We start from the raw sequence: 24891 nt of genomic DNA, 5'->3' as shown, positions 1-24891 counted from the left end.
CTTAGGGTTGGTTACAAGCACATGTCACTGTGCCCTGCTTTTGATGCAGGTGTTAGGGTTTGAACACAGGTTCTTACGCACGCAAGCAGTTCACTGAGTGAGCTATCTTCTCAACCAGTGGTTTTTTAAGGTCTCATAGTCTGCCTGTTGAGAGCCCCCATGCATCTACCAGATGTTAGGTACCTATTACTGTGGGTGTTCATGTAGGGAGACCAAAGTTTCTGTTCCTTAGCAGCCCTCAATCCTGAGGAGTCACCATAGTCTACGCATGTTGACTCCGTTCAGGAAAAGGACTGCTGTATCTCTGTCGCGCCCCAGTGCTCCCAGACTCACACTAAATCCCTTTTCTGCTCTGTCAACAGACCAACAATACTCATGGTCTCCGACGTCGCAGCACTTCAATGAGGAGAGGTATTCGCCCGCACCCAGGAACATGAAAGGGTTAACTGGAAGCCGGACCCAGCCTCAGCTGTGTGCGGGTCATACCTGCGGCCTGTCACCCCCTGATGACTGCGAGCACCCCCACGACCACATGCACCATGGGCCAGATGTGCGGCAACCCTACCTTCTCAGCCCGGCCGAGAGCTGCCCCATGGACCACCACCGCTGCTCGCCCAGGAGTTCCGTCCACTCCGAGTGTATGATGATGCCTGTGATGTTGGGCGACCACGTGTCCAGCAGCACCTTCCCCAGAATGCACTACAGCTCACACTACGACACAAGGGATGATTGTGCCATGACCCACGCGAATACAAAGGTAAACCGCATCCCCGCCAACCTTTTGGACCAGTTCGAGAAACAGCTGCCCCTGCACCGAGATGGTTTCCACACACTGCAGTACCAGAGGGCCTCTGCTGCCACCGAGCAGCGGAATGAGAGCCCAGGCAGAATCCGGCATCTGGTCCACTCCGTCCAGAAGCTCTTCACCAAGTCTCACTCTTTGGAGGGATCATCCAAGAGCAACATCAATGGGACCAAGAGTGACAGCCGGGTGGACGACCACCACCACAGCCACCATTCTAAACACAGCAAAAGGAGTAAAAGCAAGGAGCGGAAGCCAGAGGGCAAGCACAAGTCTGGTATGAGCAGCTGGTGGAGTTCTGACGATAACCTGGACAGCGACAGCACATACCGGACACCCAGCGTGGCCAACCGCCACCACATGGACCACATCTCCCACTGCTACCCCGAGGCACTGCAGAGCCCCTTTGGGGACCTCTCACTAAAGACTTCCAAAAGCAACAGTGATGTTAAGTGCTCAGCCTGCGAAGGCTTGGCCCTGACGCCCGACACCAGGTACATGAAGCGTAGCTCTTGGTCCACCCTCACGGTGAGCCAGGCCAAGGAGGCTTACCGCAAGAGCTCCCTGAACTTGGACAAGCCCCTGGTCCACCCAGAGATCAAGCCTTCTCTGCGGCCGTGCCACTACCTCCAGGTAAGGCTCGGGTGACTGTGACCTGGTGCAGGAGGTTTTAGCCACAATTGCCATTTGCCTTGTATCAATGCATAGGGTACAAAGTGAAGTCTGAAGGTGTGCTTGCCTTTTAGGGTTCCAAAGCAAGCCAGTGTGCTTGCTTTACCTACCTCTGGGTTGTAGCTAGAGCTCTCCAAAGCCCAGAGACAGAAGGCAGACCTGGTGCTCCCTTTGATAAGTGTGTTGCTGAGACATAATGTTGCTATTTGTGCGGTGCAGTCATTTGGTGCGTGTGCTGCAGGTGTTGCGATCCTCCATGTCGGTCACTTTTGAGGAACTATATGGCTTTCCCCTCCCTAGCTGTTCAGTGTTAGAAATTATTGCAACCAGGAATCGCCCTGCTATAATTCTTGGTTGTTTTTAGAGACTAAATCTCACATTGTAATATAGGCTGACCTTTTACTCAGTATGCAAATCAAGCTGGCTTTGAACTCTCAGCAATCCTCGTGCTTCAGGTTGGTTGGGATTATGAGTGTGTTCCACCCTGTCTGGCTTAACCTACCATGACTTTTATTAGGATATATTAATTATGCAGAATAGTGGGTCTCATGGCACTCTCTGACATGGAATACTTTGATAATACTTTTATCATGTTCAACCCCCATTCTCTGGTTGATAGTCTTGTAATTCCTGGGTATATAATGCAAGGCTCAGTACAGTCACCATGTTCTACAATAGATCTCCTGGATGAACTCTTCTGATGTAACTGAAATCAGACATCTTTCTACAATCTTCCAGCCCCTGATAACACCCTTTACACTCTGCTTCTGTGCACCCAGCTCTTGAGCTTCCATGTGGGGGGCCTGTGTTGTGTGGAGCTTGTCTTTCTGAGTCCCATTTGTTTCACTAAGTGTACCGTACTCCAGGCTGTCCCTGTTGTAGACAGCAGTGACTCCCCCTTAGGACTGAACAGCATCCTATGCTGTGTGTGCATCCCTTCCCCGAGCTACTCACTCCCTGGCACACGCACGTCAGGTTGACTTCCTACACTGTCTTCTGTGAACAGGGCCACAGTGTGATTGACAGAAAATGTTTGTGGGTTGCATTTGGGCTGTCCCTTGAAATATCATTCCAATGTGACAATCCATCCCTTGGTGCCTGGGACTTAGCAAAACAACACAAATATCCTGAACACATAGATGATTGTGCCCATAGGTCTGCCTTTGGGTGAGATCAGTTCTCTCGTGTGACAATGGCATGTGTGGCATGTGGTGATGACAAGAAGTTGTGTCTGTGGTTAAGGTACCTGTCCCCAATGGTGTGAATGAGATGGATTCACCAAAAGCAAAAGCATATTACAGACAGGGCTGGCGGGATCTGGAGCACTGTGCCGTGCTGCGTTTTATAAAGTTGCCCTCTCTGTCTCCTGATGGCTTGTTCACCAAGAATGACAGGTGAGGCCTGAGCCTCCAAAGACACCACCGCTCCCGAGGAAGCCTCTCTAGCTCCTGCCAGTCGGTGGCACCATTAGCACAACCTCAGCACTTCAGGTTTCCTCAAAGACGTATGTATTCGATATTCACAGATCTCGAATCCTACCCTCTAAGAACTAAAGTTTGGCCTGGCCATGTGCTGGCTTAGAGACACCCGCGTGGATACTGACTAATGGCGCTAAACGCCGGCTGAGTCATCAAGTGGCCAATTAACAAAACAGATGAACAGCTGTGAATGCTGGGAGTCGGGTGGCGGGGCTTCCAGCAGCACCACCTCCTCCTGGTATATCGTCCAAGGCTCACAGGCTCTGTTTTGAAAGGAGATGCTAACCAAATTGCTTGTATAGACAGATTTATTCAAAGAGACAAATTGGTAGTTAGATAAAGTATTATTTTTATAGCAGTGGAAAAAGGCTTAAATTTTGCTTGTCATTGGCAAACCTTAACGATATCCAAATGTAAAATGTTCTCTCTGCTTATCGAAAGGAACACAGTGAGTGAAATTGGGGCCCACTCTGGTTCTATCACTCTTGGAAAAGTGAAAAACTGGTCTGCTTTTTTCCCCCTTTGTGTCTAGGAACTCTCTGCTGCAGCGTTCCCGGAACACGAGGCAGTGCTGTTACTGTGGTATCTCACCCCACTCCCGTCCTGAGCTCTCAGCTCTGCACTTCTCCCTCACCCCCTTTTCAGCCCCCAAATACCCGGGTCTACCATCCCTGGTATGGCACATGCTCTTCTCTGCCTTCTGGTCACCCTGTCCTGTGTGTCTGTTCACGGAGAATATCAGTCGTTTCAATGAGAGAGCGCGAGACCACTTTTACCACCCTCTCATCTTAAACTCTGTGACTCTCTGGTGGTTTTGCTTTCTCTACACCGTACCCTTCCCCTACCAGGTGAGGTAGAAAGGGGCCCTGCAGACGATGTCATTGAAACTAATGATTCCATAATCTGTCTCTGAAAAATTCAGGCTGCAGGGCTGGGAAGACTGCTTCTTGGGCAAAGCACTTGCCGCAGAAATCTAAGGACCAGCATTCGGGTCTCCAGCACCCATGTAAATGCCAGATGAGCACGGCAGACTGCTAGTGATCCAAGCATGGAGAAGACAGGGACCAGGGGTCCCCAAAGTCAGCAGGCTAGCTGGACTAGTCAAAAGAGCAAGTTCTGGGTTCAGTGGGGAGCTGCTCCCCAGTGTGTAATGTGGAGAGTATGTGAAGAAGGCACTGCCATCAAATTCTGGCCTCCTCATGCATGTGCACACACGTGAAGACACTCACAATCATGTGTGTATACATAACAAAGATACACACTAAAAGATACAGCCTCTTGCTTAGGTAAAACATCTATAATGTGTGAGCAGGCATTGAAAAGCTATCAGACACCAAATCATCCTTCAGGTCTTCTCAAGGGCGGCTTCTCTCGGGTGGTTCCTGAGTTGGGAGCCACATGACAGGCTGCTGTCCTGTGCTGTATCTGTTGTTGGCACCGTGTAGTCTACACAGTACCCTCTGCCTCTCTCTCTCTTCTCTCCTTCAGCCTTGGACTTCTTTTTAAATTCCTTGGTTTTGGAACCACTCTTTGTCTGACCAGGCCCTGCAGTCTGGGTGTCATACCAGATGTTTCTCTGGCCTCCAGCTGCCACAGGCCTGGAAGCTCGCCACCAGCATCTGGACTTCCCTGCCCCAATGGCTTCTCACTGTCCATGTGTGTTGATTGCTCAGTATTATAATCAGTCATGTCTTAGCCAGCCTCTCCAAGCCTCCAGCCTCCCTGCCAGTCCCTCCTCCATCTTCTCCGTATCTCCCTACCCCTTTGGCTATAGCTGTAGGCAGATGCTGCATGTTCGTTCCCCACTGCCCAGACCTGAAATAATCACACAGAAACTGTATTAATTAAAGCACTGCTCAGTCTTTTAGCTCAGGAGTCTTATTAACTAGCTCTTACATCTTAAATTAACCCATTTTTATTATTTCATATTTTACCACGAGGTTTGTGGTTTATCTGTAAGGTTCAAGCTGGTGACTCCTGTCTTTCTCCTTCAGCAGCTACATGGTATCTCTTCAACTCCACCTACTCTCTCTCTCTACTTCAGATTTTCTGCCTGTCTCTACTCTGCTAATCCATTGGCCAAGGGCAGCTTTTTTATTAACCAATGGCAATAAATCATATTCACAGTATACAAAAAGGAATCCCACATCCTATTGCTAGACGCCAATTGGGAGAGTGGCAGGTCCAGCTGTTATCTTACCAAAATGTAGTTTGCAAATGTGGACGCTTCGTGTCCCTTCACGGTAGCATGCAAAAGCCAAATAGCCTGGAATAGTTCGGCAAGAGATGAGACACCATGGAAGGCAGCCCTAAAGTTCCCCTAGTGCCACATAAAACCACAGCAGGACACAGCTGAAAGAGAGGACGATGGTCATAGAACCCTACCTACAAAGCCCAAACCGCCTCGTATCCTCCGCCAACCTCCATCAGTCCCTCATGGCTAATAGTAGCTAAGCATGGCACCTGCAGGGGACACAGACCTGTCTCCTCCCAGTGTTCATGTTGACAACCATGGTCTCAATTGTAAACCTGTAGGGGGGGAGGTTTGAGGACCCTGGAAGGAAATTGTGGCTTCCACTGGGAGCCCCACCCCCACCCCCACTAAGAGTCTTCCCTCACACGCCGTTCTCCGTCCATTTTCACCTCTGAACAAAGTCCTCCTTCTCTTCCCGGCCGTCCTCTATCTGTCTCGCCATATCGCTTGTGGGAAGATTTATGAAATACACACATCTCCTCAGGCAGCGTTTGTCCCCGGACCCAGCTGAATGGATGTCTGGGTGCATTCAAAGGTACCCTCACAGGGCTGTCCTTCATGCTGGTGGCACTAAACTTTCCCGTGGAAAGATCCCCAGTCTGGGCCTCACAAGCCCAGACTTCATTTTACAGACAGCAATGGGAATTAAGGAAAAATTAAAGGAATGTGCCCACGGTGCTTCGTAAGGACATGGTCTAAGAGACCCAGAAGTCTGTGCCTAGGGGCAATGTTCGTTCTTTCTTTCTTTCTTTCTTTTTCTTTTTCTCACCCAAAATTAGAGATTTGCGGTTGAATAAAAGGACACCTTTCCATCTCCACCTTTGGCTGGTTCAGAACACATAGTTAACATTCAAGGAAGACTTGTTTGTAAGTAGGTCAAAACACAGTCAATAGAACTGGCGGGGAATCCTGGCCCATGTTCGTCTCTGAAAAGGCTTTTGTTCTTTCATTTTCTGCCTCAGCAGACAAACTGTCTTAAGGCCAAACTTGGAATAATATGGCAGGAGCGTGGGCCATGGTCCACTGCATCCTGCTCAGGGGCCAAGCGGTTCCCTATGTCCTGAGGAGGAAACACTAGCCTTGGAGGGTACCTGGTACCAGCCAAGGAGGTCACAATTGCTCTGCCCCCTGAAAAATGTTTTCTTCCCTCAACCGTTATGAGCAACAAACCCCTGCATCTACCATGCCTCCATCACCTCCCTCTTTGACCTCCATATCCTCTCTGACTTGGCTGTCTCCCCACGTGTAGTCTGTAACCACAGTGATCCTGGTTTCTTTGACCCCTCCAAGTGAAGCAAAGCCCTTGGGGTTTCTATTTTGCTGGGTTTGTAGCCAGGAACAGGTATGTGTTAGGCTCTCATTTGTTTTGTTTTAACAAGGGATGCTCCTGAGTTTTGAAAGGTTGAGAGTGAAGGTATGGGGAAAGGATAAGGAACCATTGAGCAATCTGTAGTGATCTGCTTCTGACCGGTGTTTCCCTGCTCTCTCCCCTCAGGTCTCCGCAGCCTGCTGCTCTCCTGAGCTCTTTCCCATCCATCCACGTGCTGGAAAGGACCTTAGCCTCTCTTAAGCTCCTCCCCTTTAAGGGCCAGGAATGAATTCACGGTGGAAAGATGGTCTCCACTTAACATTTAAAAAATACAACTTAAAAATCCCATTTTCCCCAGTTACATTTGCTCACACCAGCAGCACTTATATCTGCATTCACATTTCCATTTAAATTTGCTTCAATCAGCATTTAAGAATAACAAGAGGCACACAGCCCTGGCCAATGGCTTCCACAAAGCCCCTAAGTGAACACTGGGGTTGTTGACAGCTCTGAGCATCCCAGCAGACACTCTACACAGTCCCGTCTGTCATGTCCCCTTGTTTGGAACCTCCACAGGACCTCTATTCTATCCCTTTACCCCTCTTTCATTTTGTTTTGCTCCTTTTAACTGACAGGCAATTGCTGTATGTGTATATTCAACACGTATAAATAGACAGGGGTCAAATCAAGGCATAGATCATCTCCAGGTCCATGTCTCCTCTTGTTTATCACCTTTGAGTTCCTCTTGCTGGCTCTTCATAAGGATGGGAGGTGATGTAAGCCATGGGCGTTCACTGTGCTCTGCAGAACACCAGCCCTTACTCCTCCTGAACCAACCCTGTTGTCTGTCCTCCCTGTTCCCCTTTCCTCTTACCCTTCCCAGACCTCATTAGTCACTGCTCAACTATCTTCATTTTGGACATCAATTTTTTTATCTTCAACCAATGAGTGCGGTAGATGGTGTGTGTCTCTCTTCTCCTGACTTGTTTTATTTACCATAGTGTACTCCATTTCCACCCATATTGTTGAAAATGGCAAGATTTCCTTTTCAGTGTATGCTACATTTATTAATATATCATCTGTCCACAGGTGTGTCTCCTAGTTGATTCCAGATGTCATCAGGTTGATCAATATCAACCATCACAGATGGAGAGTGTCCCAATGGTGTGGAGGTTGCTTTATTCACTCTGTTGATTGCTTCCTTGGCTTTTCTGAAACTTTTTCGCTTCATATGATTTCATTTGCTGTTATTGCTCCAATTTCCAACATTTCTGAGTCATCTGAAAACCATCTCTCATGCTGATACCCTGTGTTTTCTACTAGTCAAACAGTTTCTTTTAGACTTAGAGTTTCAGATCCTACATTTGGGTCTTCGATCCATTGTGAGTTTATGTTCTACAGGGTGGAAGACAGGGGTCTAGCTAGCTTCATTCTTCTGCATGGTGCTATCTAGTTTTCCAGGTACCACTGCACGTGTTAAACCATCCTTGCCTTCTTGAGATACATGTCTCCTGGCTGTGATGCATGAGCTTTAGAGGTCCATTTGGATTTGGTTTGCTGTCATGTTGAGAATGTTTCTCTGGGTTTCCATCTGGGATGTTGACCTTGGTTGTTTTGCGTGTGCTCTGTCTGGTTTGGCTTCACGAAATGAGTGACATCTCCTCTCTTTCTGTTTTGGGATTACTTGGAGAGGAATCCATGTTTGTTTTTACAAGTTTAGTAAAATGCAGCACTGAATCCATCTGGTCCTAGATTGAGGGTTTTTTTTCTTTTTTTTTTTTTTTTTTTGTTTTTTTTTTTTTTTTTTGTTTTTCGAGACAGGGTTTCCCTGTAGTTTCTAGAGCCTGTCCTCGAACTAGCTCTTGTAGACCAGGCTGGCCTCGAACTTAGGGATCCGCCTGCCTCTGCCTCCCGAGTGCTGGGATTAAAGGCGTGCGCCACCACCACCCGGCTGAGGGTTTTTTTTCTTATTGTTTGGTTGGTTGGTTTTATTTTTCTTTGTTTAGTGATGTAGGTGTGTCTTCTATCTATCTGATGATTTCATTGGTTAATTAATAAAGAAACTGCCTTGGCCAGCCCTTAGGTGGGCGGAGTAGACAGAACAGGAAGAAGGAAGTGAGGTAGATGGCTCAGTCAGATGCCACGCCTCTCCTAAGTTAGTCAGACCGCCATGCCTCTCCTCAGAGAGATGCGAGATACGATGAAGCCAGCTGCCAGGCCAGACATGCTGAAACTTTCCTGGTAAGACACCGCCCGTGGTGTTACATACATTATTAGGTATGGGTTAGTCAAGATGTGAATAAGAGGCTGAAAATAATGGTCCAGGCAGTATTTAAAAGAATACAATTTGTGTGTTGTTATTTTGGGTAAAGCTAGCCAGTGGCTGAGAGCCAGGCAGGACGAAAAGCAGGCCTGCCCGCAGCTCCTCACTACAGTTTAGGGATGTTTTACTGCTAGTTTGGTCTTTTTTCTTGTTTTTGGTTATGAAAGTTTCCTATGTCCTTGTGGTTCAGTGCTGATAGATCATATGTGTTAAGAAATTCATCCACGTCCCATAAGCTTCCCAAATCTGTCGGCAACACCGTTTGTCAGTTTTTATGATGTGCCTTGGTGTTTCTGGTCACCAGTTGTCATGTGTTCTTTTTCATCTTTGATTTTGTTTTCATCTTCTCTTTATTCTTAATAAGCTGACCTAAAAATAGCATTAAGCCATAAGGATAGTTTATTCATCACGGACCCCAGGAGAAGTAGATTGGCTCACCATAGAGGCCACACAGGTACCGCCAGGGCAGTCAGGGGATGTGTGAGTGTCCACAGAAGCCTTACGGTCTCCATGGGAACACGTGGCAAAGCCAGGTCAGGTGAGGACAGGATAGTTCTGTGTGGACGCTAAGTTCTGTTCCCGAGTGTCTGCAGCAGAAGGGCGGTGACCTCAGTGTGGGGCCCGCAGGAGAGAGTGGGGTGAACACTCTGGTTTTATGAAGTTGCTGTGAAAGATGAGCTTGAAAGTTACCCGCTGCCCCTCGGACCTGACGCCCTGAATAAAGCTGGGTTGCCGTGGCTATCAAGACCACAAAAGTCAAAGCATCAGAAACACTGAAAGACAACACATCTCACACACAGTGGCATAGAGGCATCTCTAGGAAAAAAGTCAGGGCACATGCAAAGGAAACAGTGAAGCCCCAAAGCAATGGGTTACCTTAAGCAAAGTGTCCCCCACATGACCTAGTAAGAAAAAGCCAGAGCAGAGTGCCATCATTTTAACCCTGACTCAGAGATATGGGGCTCACATCAAAGGTTCTTCCTGAGCACCCTCCATGGAGTGCTAGGAAACATGTCCCCTCCATAGCTTAGTAAGTAAAAGGGATATGAACCATGCCCCCCAACTTAGCCTTGACTCAGAGCTGTGGAGCCTATATCAATAGTCTCCCTGCCTTTTCTCCATAGAGCCACCTGGGTACCTGGGCCAGGCCACCTAAGGCCCAGCTTTCTCATAAAGATCAGATGTGAGACTCAGCTTGGGTCTCCTGCCATCCCTGACTCTTGTCACAAGAGATTGTTTACCTACAATGTTCCCAAAAGCTCTTGTCCTTTGTCGCCCTGACCCCGGATACCACCATAGCTGCTCTGAGTCCTCCAGCACTAAGCAAGAGTTGATTGAAGTTGAGCACTCAGACCCTCTCAGTGCTGGCCTGCTGTGGAGCTGCATTTACTGTCTCAAGAATACTTTCAACCCACACAGGCTCCAGTGGGCCTCATTTCGTGTGTAATGGTGCCCAAAGAATGACTCTCCAAAAAAGCACTGGAAGAGAGATAGATGCAAACAGAGGGGGAAAAGAAACAGGCAGAGACAGACAGACAGACAGACAGACAGACAGACAGACAGACAGACAGACAGCTCCAGGAGAAAGGAAGGACCATTTAGCCAAGAGCTAATGAGTGAAAATGACTTTTGAGCAGGAAGCTGGTGCCCAGATCCTGGAGGGATGGATTATGCATATACTTAAGCTCCAGTGTATCTATGGAGATGAGAATTGTTTGCTCATACTGTGATGTAGAAAGAAACACAGGCATGAGTCTGAGACTGGCCTTCATAGCTAATCCTTCTCGGCATGGTTTCTTAGTGTCTGTGGGTCCTTCTTCCCAGCCATAGATGCCCTACATCCTGCCGTTTATATTCGAAACCTCTTATGGCTCTCTCTGCTTATCTGCTAAGCTCTTGGCGTCAGTCAAAACTTGCCAACACAAACCAGATCTCCACTTCTCAGCTTGACTAGGAAGACTAGGCCTTGGAAGTCTTCTCACCACTGGGAGCTCCGCACAAAGCTCTTGCTGTGTGCTTCCCAGATTTCCTGCCCTTGTGATACATGCATGCATCCTCTTCTAGCTTCCCTTGTGTGGCTATAGAACACTGATAAACAGTGATGTGGGAGGGGAAAGGGTTTATTTCTGATTAGCCTTTCCAGGTCATAGTCTGTCATTGAGGGAAGTTAGGGTAAGAGGAATCTGAAGGCAGGGCTGCTTGCTATTCCGTGCAATCTTATCTCCAACCAAGGAACTCACTCACAGCCAAGGAAGTGCAGAAGAAACCATGGAGGAATGTTGCCTGCCTGCCTGCCTGCCTGCCTGCCTGCCTGCCTGACTTCTTACTTCTTCTCTAGTTCATGCTTAACTAGCCTCCTTATACAGCCTAGAACTACCTGCCCAGGGGAATGGTGCTACCCACAGTGGGCTAGACCTTGCTATGTTAATTAGCAATCCTTTATAGGCATGGACACCAAATGGCCTGATAAAAACAATTACTCACTTGAGACTGCCCTTTCGGGTGATGCTAGGCTGTGTCAAGTTGACAGTTAATGCTGTATACACATTTCACTCTCCTTCTCTGCTCATGTAATTCTTACCTAGCAGACATTCAACATCTCTCGGAGTATTCTAAAACAAAACTCATGTAACCTACCTAGATACACATTACTGACAGGGGAAGCAGATAGGGCAGAGAGGGGGGAGAGATAAATGTGTGTGCGTGGTCTGATCGCTGAGATAAACGAAATAAAAGTGAAGTAACTTTTAAGTAGAAGTATTTCAACCTAAGAATGTTGGGGCCAAGCAATTCTGTGCAGAATGAAGTGTTCTCGTGTTTGTTGCCGAGCGAAGGGTCGCTGTAATTGGAGTTACAAATTAGACCAACAAAGGCATGTTGTAATGAGGGCTCGGGCTCCAGCGAGGCTCTGCCAGCCCTGGGGGATTTGGAAATGAACAGTTCCTGGTAAATTGCCAACCAAGCAACGTTCCCCTCAGCTTACATGGTGGCTGTATCCTAGAAAAGTAAAACCCATCACTCATTAAAATTGCCAACGAGAACAAAAAGCCTGACTTTTCACACAGAGCCCAGCAAGGCCCAAGGCAAGATGACTCAGGTTTGTGCGGAATGCAGGCAGTCATTCCTTGGGTGGGGTTGCCCGTGACCCCCTTCTAACAAGCATCTTTGGACCCCTGGGCAATAGAAAAGAACTCCCTGCGTGGATTGAGTTTCCCCAGATGGGTCTCCAGAACGTCTGGTGACTCCTCCCTGGGAGGCTCTGCTTAGGTCCCCTGTCATTCATCTGTCCTCTGTGCACAGCATGCAAGGCCCAGCTGTCTTCCTCTGCTGCTCTCCCCTGTGGCTCGTGTACTTGATACTTGTTTAAACCACACGCACACATGTTGCTGACGGAATGAGGAAAATGTTTCCTGAGGGAGAACACAGCTTTGGATGGCATTTCTCTTTAGTTCACCTGAAAAGAACCTTATTATAAAATTCTTTGCCTTGCCAGTTGAAAGAAAGAAAGGATGTTTTAGTGTCTCACGTTTAAGATGTGCTTCAAGTACAGCATCACAACGTACACAGATGTCAATCTCAGGAGAAGGTTCCTTTTATAGAAATGATCAGCGCCGCTCAGCACGGCGTGCTGGTGACGATTCGGGTAGCTGATCGCCTTGGCACTACGAAGGCTGGGGTTGGCTCTGCAGGGGCTGGATGCCTCAAGCTTGTTTCCCGGAGGCTGGGAAGCTGCCACTTGTGCGTGCCAGGTGCGCACTTGGCCACTCCTCTGCATTCTGCTGCGGATTTTAGCGTTTCCACCATAAGGGGAAGGTTTATTTACTGAGACTTGGTGGCTTTTCATAGCCCAGGCATATGCTCTGGAAATCGACTGCTCTACGCTCCTTCTGTATTGAATTTTTTCTTCTGTCAAAGGCTGTGAAATTGGCTTCTTAAATCAGACACAGAAACATACAAGCTGGTCTCATTTGTTAGTTAATTTGTAGGCTGCTGGGGGAAAAAAAACAATCTTTACCTTGCTCTTTATGGAAACATGTTTTTGGTTCCAAAAGACAAAAAAAAAAACTCTCCATAAACCTGACAGTGTGAGCCTCTCCTTTGGTGGCAGCTGGCCTCTCTCCCCATCTGTCCTTTTCCCTGTAACCACCACCTGAATGCTCACTGAGAGATAAAGGATGCAAGCTTTCCTGGCCCAATCAGGAGCTGGCCACCAGTCCCTTTTTATGCTGTTTCTTCTACTTGCACCGTTCCTCCGGCCAAATTCAGACGAGGTGACCCCCGATACCTCCCATTCAGGAGCCTTTACTGGCCACAAGTCACCAGCTTTCCCTGGAACTGCCACTCACCTTAACCCTCGTTTAGGCTAATCAACTCTAATCCGTCACCCTTCAAGTGCATCACCTCCTCCGAAATGTTGTAACATGGGGGCTCAGATGAAACTAATACACAACCTAGAAAAGCTTAGAATGCTTTGAAAATGTCAATAGACATAGCCTCAGCTTCCTTTCTTCCTGACTCCGGGTGTGGAGACTAGCTGTAGGAACAGTCTGCAGAGTAATGCGATCTCCAGGTACAACACACCATGCTCTCCGAGGAGGAGTGCTGGTGCCTTCTGCTCAAGAGCCTGTCATCCCATCAGCCATCTGGGTCTCTGAGAAGGGCCAGAGTGCTTGGCTTCACACAGTGCTGAGGTTGGAACGAAAGCAGGATCCTTCTCGGGCCAATTTCAGAACTTTGCTGAAAATCTCAACGTTTTTCAGTGAAAACATCACTTTAAGGACTTTTTAAGTGTAGAGTTTGGTCATTCTCCTCCACCGCTAGCATCTAAGACCCTCTTCCATAGCCAGGGCTGCTCTTTACTGGTCTTGGAGCTACTGGCAGAATCGCCCAGCCTGGGCCACGTGCCTTGCCAAGGAGCTGCGCTGAATTGAGGGGCGGGCTGCTGTTCTGAGAAACAGCATGCACACTCCTGTGAGATTTAGCTCGTTGGGCACAGGTAGCTCTTGAGTTACAGGTGTGGAGCCAGAGTGCTGACCAGCTTCATTGTCTAGTGACCAAGTTGACACAGGAGAAAAGCTGAGAGTCGCCGTTCTTTGAGTCATCTTTGGCATTCACAGTGTGCGGGGGTATGAAGCTCTGTGTGCATGAGACTGATGGATGACTTTCATCTCCCAGTGTGTGTGTTCTGTGTGTTTGATATAACCCCACTTTGGGATTAATCCTCTTCTTTATTAACATTTACCACTAAAAGATATTTAGCAATAATGTAGATATCACCATTATTTTCTATTCCGTTTCCCTTTCTCTTTTTTTCTCTGTTCCTAGTACCTTCTCACTTTCCCCATAATGTTTGTCTTTTACTTTTACAATGGAAAAAGTCGATGCTTTTATACTAAGACCCTTTCAGGATTTGGAAGACTGTGTAAACGCACATCTTTCTGTGTGCGTGACTTAAGATGATAAATAGCCCAAAGGAGCTCTATCTTTAAGAAATTGTAGGACACACTTCTCGAGGGCCCAGTTGACATGCCCTGTCTCTGCTCTCCCCCAGGTGCCTCAGGATGACTGGGGTGCATACCCCACGGGTGGCAAAGAGGAAGAGATCCCCTGCCGTAGGATGAGGAGTGGCAGCTACATCAAAGCCATGGGTGATGAAGAGAGTGGAGAGTCAGACTCCAGCCCCAAAACATCTCCCAAGGTGACCCTCCGGCCAGAGCCCCTGCTGAAGTCCAGTGCACAAAGGCCACTTGGAGACCACCAAGCGTAAGGCGTCTTCTCCCTCCTGACTTCTTCTCTCCCTCCCCAGGCTAGTTAGCCATGAGTGAGCTACCTCACTTTGAATTTAAGTTGACACTGTTAGAGCCTATGCCATCAGTTATCTCGTTCTTTTTGTCGCATTGATATCTTAGGATTTTTTTTATTATAATATTTTTAAAGATTATTTCCCTTACTTGGAAGGATTATCATGTAATTATAGCATGTTCTCCTTCCCTTTCCTCCCTCCAAACCCTCCCACATACTCCTCCTTGTTTTCTTTCAAGTTTGTGCCCTCTCTTTTCATGAACTGTTCCCTAAGTACAGCCTGCTCGGTTTATATAATGTTATGTGTTATGTATCTTAAGAACTGATCATTTGGTATCGGATAACCAGTTGGATGACCAATCAGACTTCAGTTGTTTATTTTGTAATTGTGGAAATATGCTTGGGCAAGTTCTGTGTCTGGTTAGTTTCTGGCTTTGGTTTTAGAGGGGTTGGAGGGGTTGAGGTAAGATCCCATGTAGCCCAGCCCGTCCTGAAACTCACTATATTCCACGGATGACCCGGAACTTTTGATCCTTCTGCCTCCACCTGTGTCTGATTTGAAGCCTCCGTTATACATCAGGACCTGGCACATCACCCCAATGTTTGCATTAAGAGGGACATGTTTCTATTCAAATGACAGTGTGGGTGTGTGACTGTCAGTGAGGACGTATCTGAGCAGGGGCTTTTCTGTGGACTCTCACTTCACAAGTCAGTGGGGAGATAACAGGTTTGGGTGAAGGTGGAGGAAATGGCGTGTTTTCACAGACATAAGATCAATAGACGTTGTATATTTGTTCAAAGGCCCATCATTGATAAGCTTAGCTTCTGAACTATAAACAACTAAAACCCACTGGGGAAATTAGCTATTGAACTATGCACAATAGAGTTGCTCTTGGCAGTTTCCCCGATGGCGTGCCCAGTGTGTCAGGGAGTCTGGTTATAAACGCTAAGAACCACTTGGTGTCTCCGTCTTGAGATGCCTGTCCTTGTAAGTGGGCAGCAGCAGGTGGCAGGCTGCTCAGTGTTCTGTGTGTTCTTAGAGCTGCTTCCTGTGATGCACAGTGAAACTTCAAAGCTCTGATCAGAGGGGTCAACTTTTGTATTCTCCACCTAGCCTGGTACTCAGTGCAGCAAGGCAGCAACACTACCATAAATTCTCCCATTAAACCGAGTAACTCATGTGCACTAGCTTACAGAATGACGATTTAAACATTGAATTGCTGCAGAATCTTACTGGGGGAGCCATGCAGCCTGGGGAGAGCCATGTGAGCAACCTCCTTTCTTGGAGAGCAGAGAGGGGCTTCATGTAAATTGAACTAACCTTGCTCCTCAGCTTACCTCTATCCAGGTCCATCTGGGTTGGGGGCAGAGCCATTGCTAGGAGGATGCTGTGGACTGCAATAAGACCAGACATAGAAACCATTTATGTTAACCGGAGCTTTTATTTTCTAATAAGACCATTTTTATTCTAGAGTTTATTTATATTCAGAGACTGTTTCAAGTGAAATTGATTATTCTAAAATTGCATTCAAAATATAATTGTAAATAACTGGTCTGACAGGCCTCTCATTATTGTTTCCTTTTCACACCATAGAATTTCCCAGCAGGAGTGACTGACAAACACTTCCTAGCTACACAGTGATTCAGATGCTGAAAACAGACACGGGTTTGCTCATCTCTGTGAGAGTCTGTTCTCGCCTGTGCACTGGCGGTTTGGGTACCTTTGGCAGTGTTCAGGAAAGCAAATGTGAGGGGAGATGAGCTGGCCAGTTCTCTGGGGAAAGGTCTCAAGGCTGACCATCATCTCCTCCTCCTGCACTCTTGGGACCCTTCGGTGTTTAAGCACTTCCCTGTATCGCTGTGCCGTCCCATAAACTAGAAGGTGTCAGCAGGCTATTAAAGCTGCCTAGCCCCGGGGGTAGGAGCTGGAAGGGGGTGGCTAGAGGGGACTGGGCCTCTCGCTGTCAGTTATCAGTTTTTCTATTGAGCTATGTAATAGAAAATCTCCTCCGTGAAAGCTGCAGATATCCTGCTATTGAAGTCGTTCCTCTTGGAAGAACAGAATTATTCTGCAGAGAGCTGTCTTGTCCTTCATCATTAAAGACTCGGTCCCCTCATTACTGGGTTGCAATGCATCCACACTGTTCACAAAGACCCTGTCACATCCTCAGAAACGTCCCTAAAACAGTGCATGATCCCAAGAAGTCTTTCTCAAAGGAAAATAAAATGACACAGCGACCACTGGAATTCTTGTTGCAGCTAGGAGCACGCGCCTCTAGGATGCTGGGTGCAGCAATCAGGAAGTCCGCCTGAGGCAGGTGGAGTCCTGCCCATCTGCACAGCATCCCCTGCTGTGCACAGAGCACCGACCAAGTTTTTACCGCTCATTTAAATGTGAATTCTAAGCTACTACTGAATCCAATTTACTGCACTTTTTAATTAGCTTACGTATCAGCGCTGAGATACTTGAATTACCAATTCAAGTCTGTTATTATGAAAAGTAGAGCTAATAATTTAATTTGAGCCCATTTCTTTGTTTTGCTTAGTTGAATTAAAAATCAAAAGTCTAATAATGTTGAACCTTGCCTGAGCCGTTTGGCAATGGAGGCAGCGCTTTGTATTTGTAGAGAAAGGAAGACTTACTCAAAAGCCACACTCACACTCAACATAGGATGAGTTCTTCTGGTGGCATCAAAGTCTTCATGCATCTGTGTTTCCTTGGAGACACATGAGTCCTAGGAGGGTCAGTCTTGATGGTCAACAGGGATTAGTGAGGACTGTCATGTGGGGCAGTGGCTGGAAGAAAACCAAGGCAGGTGGAAGCTTCCAGTAAACAGCTTAGACATCAAAGCCCAGCTCCTCCAGCCTTCCATTGTACACTCAAAACCAGCAACTCTTCTGAGAGCTTCCAAGCATTCAACAAGTCCTTAATCCTGCTGAGAGTCTTGGTACGAGAACCTGGCTCTCTGGATCTCCGAGCATAAAGGCAGTCATGGTTGGACTATCCATGTGGAAGCCAGTTCACTAAATGTCGTGTGTGTGTGTGTGTGTGTGTGTGTGTGTGTGTGTGTGTTTCCTTTTGTTTTTCCCCTATAACGGACCCTTCCTGAACTAACTAACTAACTAACTCTCTCTCTCTCTCTCTTTCTCTCATGCACACACATACACACACACACACATTCTATAGCCTTGGAATAGAGAAAAATATTTAAACATTTTACATAAGAAAAAGCTATAAGATACTGACCAATTTGAATTAGCTTTAATACAATTAAACTAATTTGAGGCCAAAGGAAAGAAACCAACAAATCAAAAGTGTTGTCACCAAGCTAAATGACAACAAAAATGGGAAGAAATTTTCAGTGTAAGAACACGTGTTCATATTATTAATATATAAAGACATCTTAGGACTCAAAAAAGAAAATTTAATATAAACCCAATTATAAATAATTAAATATGTCTGGAGAATACAGAGTTTTAAACTGAAAACCCTAACTTTTTTTGAGACAGGGTTTTTCTGTATTGCCTTGGCTGTCTGGGAACTCGCTCTGTAGAGCAGGCTGACTGACCTCAAACTCAGAGAGATCCACCTGGTTCTGTTTCCCATTGCTGGCATTAAATGAGTGCACCACCATCGCCTGGCCTAAAATTTAATCTGAAACTTTTTCTATAGATATAAAAACATAAAAGAATATAGCAGTACCCTCTGCTTGACTATGCGTCCCTGAAAGAGGCTTTGGAGTACCTGAGAGCCTGTCCTGAGGAGGCTGAGGTGGATGAGCATGCTGTTGAAGACAAAACTCAGCAGGGTAGCTCTCAGCAGGGAAATGGGCAACCTAGCTCCTATACACTCTCCACCAGCTCAGGCTCTCCTATTGATGCACACCAAGCACCTAGCAAAGCAGAAGGTGTTTTCTCCTCCAAACATGAATAATATCTGCCTCCAGTTTTGCTGTTCCACAAATGTCAACAACAGCTTTCCACAAAAACTAAGTGAGGAAAGATACTGGGGAGATGACTCAGTAGGTAAGACCTGAGTTGGGATACCTGGAAAATCATCCAGAAATCATTGGAGAGGACCCAAGTTGGACCAGGTATCAGGTAGCTCACAGCCATCTGACACCCTCTTCTGGCCTCCTCATGCAACTGCTCTCATGTGCACATACGTTTACAGATACATAATTTTAAAATGGATGGGGTGGCGGCTATGGCCCAGGACAACATCCTCACAGCTCCTCTAGTGGAATTAGTGCCAACATGGAACATTCAGCCCCATGTTCTCATCTCCTTGGTGCAGGAAGGTGCTCTGCAGGCTATGGAAAGAGAAACCTGGACACCAACCCAGCCACAAAACTTTCCACCTACAGTCTGTCCTGCCTGCAAGATATGCTGAGGCAGTAGTAGCACAGAACTTGTGGGAGTGGTCAGCTTATGTCTGGTTGAGCTTGAAGCCCACACCACAAGAGGGAGCCCATGTCCTAGACTGCCTAGAAGGCCAGGAACCAGAAAGTAGATAACCTTGAGGCCTATTGGTAGAACCAAACACAATTGGGCAGAGGGGGAGTCAATAAAATGATTCTTAATGATAGTCTGCTACGCGCATCCATCAGTGCCTTATCCAGTCGTCATTAGAGAGGCCACCTCCAGTAGCAGATGGGAACAGGTACAGAGATCCACAGCCAGATGTTATGGAGAGAGAGTCTAAATTGGAGGTCTCCATTGGGTTCCTCCCCTCTGAATTTAGGGAACCCCACAGAAGAAGGGGATAAAAGACTGTAGGAGTCAGAGAGGATGAAGGGCACTAGGAGAACATGGCCCATTGAATCAACTAAGCAGGGCATATGTGGGCTCACAGAGACTAAAGTGGCAAATATGGGCCTGCATGGGTCTGCACCAGGTCCTCTGTGTATTTGTTATGGTTGTTAGTTTGGTGTTTTGTGGGCCCCATCAGTGGGAGCCAGTGTGTCTCTGACTCTTTTGCCTGCTCTTGGGACTCTGTTCCACCTTTGGGGTTGCCTTCTCAAGTCTTGCTATGAGGATTTTTGCCTTGTGTTAGAGTATGCTGTTTTGTCATGGTTGGTTGTTATCTCCTTGAGGCCAGCTCTTTTCCGAAGAGGAAATGGAGGGGCAGTGAATCTGGGGGGGAGGTGGGGTTGGGGGAGCTGAGAGGAGCAGAAGGAGGGGAAACTGGTTGGGATGCATTGTATGAGAGAAGAATCTCTTTTCAATAAATAAATGTTTGTCCTGTAGAAATGTGGACAAGCTAGAGGATTATCTTTAGATTAACATACTCTTTTTGAACAAATATAAGAAAAAGAAAGATGTAGGAGCCTGTGGTTTTGGCAGAATATAATCATAATTTATGTAATTTCAAAATAAATAAAATCTTAAAGCAACATAATAGAAAGAAATCAGTAAACAAGCTTGAAGAAACTGTGAATAAAAGCAGAGACGAGCAGGTAGGAAATGGGGGAGACAGGAAGTGCTTCAATATGCCATGGGAACTCCAGAAAGAAAAGGAGAGGGACTAAAGCAGAGGACACCTAAGTAAATAATGGCTGAGAAGTTCCTAAACTATTGAGATAGAACAAATTGCAAATGAGACTCTAAGAGGGACACAGAAGCCAATGCAAACCCCAGCATAGTTATGCACATCATCCTGTAGCAAAACCAAAGGATACAAAGAAAAACAATTGACATGCTGAACACAGAGACACAGAGAATTGCAGCAAGCATTCATCCCAAGCTGTTTGGGTTGGGAGGCGTGGAAGAGACAGCTTTAGCTCTGGGAGGAGGTCTACTAGCCACACTCCATCCTAGACTCAGAGAAAATACTTTCCATAAGTTAAAGTGAATGAAGACTTCCCCAAATAAAATCAAATGCTGAGAAAGAATCAACTTGTGAAGACGAAGAGTGAAGGGTTTTACCCCAGATTGAGTATCAGCCTTGCAGAGACTCCTCACTGATGCAGACTCTGTCATGGAAGCTGAATTGCCAATCCCTTTGAGATTCCAATCTCCTTGACTCTGTTGCATTTTCAAGTGTGGGTCCCCATGGTACATCTGGGCTGCCAAAGCCTCCTTCAAGAGCTGATAATGTGACTCAGTAGACAGAATGCTTGCCTCCATTCACGAAGTCCTGGGTTCCATTTCTAATACCACATAAACTGGGGGTCGTGGTGATACTCACCTGTCATCCTGCACTCAGGAGGTGGAGGCAGTAAGATCAGAAGTCCAAGGTCATCTTCAGCTACATAGCTAGTTTGAGGCCAGCCTGGGCTATATGGGATCCTATCTCTTGTCTTAAAAAAATCCTAGTTTAGATCAGCCTGCAGATGCCCCCAGCCCTGACACTTGACTCCCAAGCTGATCTCTCATCTGTATTTCTAGCCAGCCATGTGCCCAGCAGCACCCTGCACCATCCATGGCAGATTCTTCATGAGCTGTCTGACCCCTGGGTATCTGAGAGGTTTTAGTCCTTACCGCCAAACCTGATGCCAGCTGTTTGCTGAGCACACCAGGGACTCTAGCACACCCCTTTCAACCGCAAGCTCAGGATGGTCCCCTTGGAAACTCTGGAGGAGATTCCCTTTGCCATCTAGTCCGTGGGAGCACGGCATTTCTTGTTCATCCACTATCCTATTTCCCTTCTGTTGCTGTGATATAAGAGCCTGATCAAAAGCAGTGGAGGAGAGGATGCAGTTTATTTGGCTTACCATTCCAAGTAGCATCCCATCATTGAGGGGAGGTCGAGGCAGAAACTGAAGTCATTTTAAGTTCGGCATCAAGAGCAAAAGGAATCAACGCATCCTTGCATCTTTATCTGCTTGTCTTTCCTCATTCTCATACTCTCCAGGGCCAGCCCGTGGCACGGTGCTGAGCATACTCAGAGTGGGTCTTCCTGTTTCACTTAACCTTCAAGGCAGGACAAGCGCTGCCGTCATACCCACAGGCAAACCTGATCTAGACAAGTCTTCAGTCCTTCACGCGGCCCTCCCCGGGTGACTCTGGGTCATGTCAAGTTAGCCAGCACACCTCCTTACTGAGTTTCCCATGAGTCCACCTCCCAGGGGAGGGCAGGGGCCATCTTCTGCTGCATTGCTGCCATGCACTCATGGCTCACCATACTGCTGAATATATAAAAGTAATAATTTAGGAATCACCTGCATGGACCATTGCTAGGAAACCCAACAAATAAACTGTTACTAGAGACACCTGTGAAGTAACCAGCCTAAAGGAGTGACCACAACAACCGGCAGGACAGGAAAAGCCTGTACAGCCAAGCCATGCTTACCTGCTTCTTACACTCTGCGTTATTAGTCAACGGAGCCGATGCCTCCCGATAGCACACCTAAACCGGCAGTGTTTCAATTAGCAGGAAGCTTCCTGGTAGAAGGTTCCTCTCCCATGGTTTCTATGGCTATCCGATAGCTTCCAGATTCATAATTTCTGTTGGAGGCCAGGGTGGGTTTCAGTGCCAGGCCGTGTGAAGCTTTTGCCAGCTCTGTGCCTGTGTTTGCATCTCTGAGTCCAGCTCTCCAGTGCCAGGCTGCTCATTGTGACCCCAGCAGGGACATGGCTTCTGGGAGGTGGCTGAACACTTGGCATATGCCTTTCAGGTCTCTGCCATCGGGACGCAATGCCTCGGCACAGTTGGCAGTCTGTGGCACGGTGCCTGCACCTTGGGGATGTACCCCGGTGCTGCCAGGGTCTCATCCCTGGTTGTTACAGGAATTCCTCCTGCAGAGCTCTGATTTTATTCCAGTTGTTCTACAGATCCTTCACATTCTACCTGACCTCAGTTTCTGTGTATACCCTGTTGAAAGTCCCGTCTTAGTATCTTTTTCCTGACAATTTGCCATTCTTAAAGTCTAGTTTTTTAAAACAAAGAGGCTAGACTGATAGCTCCATTGATGAAGGGCTTGCTGTGCGAGCATAAAGAACTGAATTCAGAGCCAGGTGGTGGTGGTGCACGCCTTTAATCCCAGCACTCGGGAGGCAGAGGCAGATGGATCTCTGTAAGTTCGAGGCCAGCCTGTTCTACAAGAGCTAGTTCTAGGACAGGCTCCAAAGCTACAGAGAAACCCTGTCTCGAAAAACCAAAAAAAAAAAAAAAAAAAAAAAAAAAAAAAAGACCTGAAATCCAATCCCCAGAAGCTGAATAAAGTAACTAGGTGGGACATCCTTCTCCAGTGACTAGCCCTGTAACTCTAGTCCTCAATCAAGGAAATGTCTTTTTGGAATAGACAAGTCATTAAAAAAATGATAACCAAACAAAATGCAGAGTTGTGGATCCCAGTCCCAAAGGATATATACACAAAACAAGGGGTCATTTTGAAAGAGCAGGGAGAAAGATTGTAAGGGTCAAAAAGGATCAAGGAATTTGCTGTGAGACTTACTGAACAATGTATATGCACACAGATATATACACATATACATACATCTAGCAACAATTAATGAAAAGGATACCATGAATTTGAAAGAGAGCAAGGAAGGTTTGGAAGATGGAAACTATGTAACTATATTATAATCTTAAAAAACAAATAATGAAAAAGCTAGGTGTGAGGGCCAGTGAGGTTACTCCATGGTCAAAGGACATCGCTGTCAAGGCCAACAACATGGGTTTGATCCCTGAGCGGGGAAAAAGACCTGTGGTGACACACAGTTGTAATCCAAGCACTGAAGAGGTATAGAAAGGTGGGTCCCTGGGGTTCACTGGCCAGCTAGCCCAGCCCAATTAGCAAATCCCAGGCTGGGAGAGACCCAATATCAAAAAGTAATGTGGACAGTAGCTGAAGAATGACCCCTGACTTTGACCTCTAGCCTCCACACACACAGGCACACACATGTCTGGACATATACAAATAATCCTCAACCTTCCCCATGCACACATACATACACTGAAGCTATGAACCATAAAGCAAATACAGGCTGGAGATGGGATGCAATTCAGTGGTACAGCGTGTCCTGATCATGTGTGAGGCCCTGCATTTGATCCCCAGTACCAAAAAATGAAGGAAAGAAAAAAAGAAAGAGGCCTAGCAAGGTGGCTTCACATGTAAAAGCAGCTGCCACCAAGCCCAACAACCCAAGCTCAGTCTTTGGGACCCTAATTATGGAAGTAGAGAACAGACTCCTGCAAGTTGTCCTCTGACATCTATGTCCATGACAGGGCAGAAGCATGCACATATAGATTTATGTGCATGCATGCATGCATACATACACACATACACATATGCATGTTCATTCATTCTCTGATGTATTTTATCAGTCCTTTGAGAATGTCACTCGCTGTATTTTGATCATGTTCACCAACCCCCCACATCTCCTCCTAGACCTCCTCCTCCTTTCATCCCCACCAACTTTGTCTCCTTGTTTAACTAAACCCACTGAATCCATCCATGCTGTGCTTATACTCTTAGGTATGGTCACCTGCCTGAAAGTGGTTGACCACCAGGGGTCACACCCTTATAACAAATGCTCCCCCTTCCTGGCAGCTATCACTCAGCTAGAGGTGGACTTGATGCCTACCTCCCCACTCCATGCTGGGAATTTGATTGGCATGCGCTTACTCAGGACCTGTGCATGCTGTTACAACCCCCATGAGTGAAACTGCTCTGCTGTATCCAGAAAACATTATTTCTCTGGAGTCATCTTTTGTCTCCGGTTGCTAGCATCTTTCTGCTCCCTCTTACGCAGTAATTTCTCAGCCTTGGGATGGGGGGGGGGTATAGCATAGATATCCCATTCAGGGCTGGCCATCCCATAGTCTTACTCTGTACCCCTGATCAGATGTGGTCTCTGTGCTAACTACCATTTACGTCCACATTTACTTCGCAGAAGCCTTTCTGATGAGGTTTGAGAGGTGAATTAATCTAAGAGTATAGCAATAAGATACTAGAAGCTGATTGACCCTATAGCCATTTGCTATAATAGTAGATTCACCCCTGGTATCTATGGCTTATCAAGGCACAAGTTCTTGAACTGATAATGGGACATATTGCATCTTGTGACGCAGGTCTTAAATCCGATCAGAAAGTCATTGGTTGCTTTTATGATATTCATGCCAGTATTGCACCAGTGATCGTGAATTGCCAGGCCAGCCATTGTTAGAGCTCATCGGGATCACTGTTGGGTAGGATTGGCGTTTCCTTTTCTCCTCTGGCAGCGTGAGAGCCATTTCATAACGTTGAAAGCTAGCCAATGGTGTTGAAGCTACAGGGTGAGCACCAGCTTGACATCCCCTTGTTC

At 46.9% G+C, this 24891-nt stretch overlaps 1 protein-coding gene across 1 annotated transcript in view; it reads left to right on the top strand.

Annotated features, from left to right (window-relative positions):
• The window catches only part of Dlgap2 (DLG associated protein 2), a 154926-nt gene that overhangs the window by 52009 nt on the left and 78026 nt on the right, over nucleotides 1–24891 (top strand). Inside the window, exons 3-4 of the mRNA XM_038326895.1 lie at nucleotides 363–1435; nucleotides 14390–14601. Coding sequence (XP_038182823.1) covers nucleotides 434–1435; nucleotides 14390–14601 — 1214 coding nt within the window. The 5' untranslated portion in view covers nucleotides 363–433. The remainder of the gene's footprint in view (nucleotides 1–362; nucleotides 1436–14389; nucleotides 14602–24891) is intronic.

This window comes from Arvicola amphibius, chromosome 4 (genome assembly GCF_903992535.2).
Source record: "Arvicola amphibius chromosome 4, mArvAmp1.2, whole genome shotgun sequence".
In the NCBI taxonomy this organism is placed as follows: Eukaryota; Metazoa; Chordata; class Mammalia; order Rodentia; family Cricetidae; genus Arvicola; species Arvicola amphibius.
This window is presented reverse-complemented; position numbering and strand designations above follow the sequence as displayed.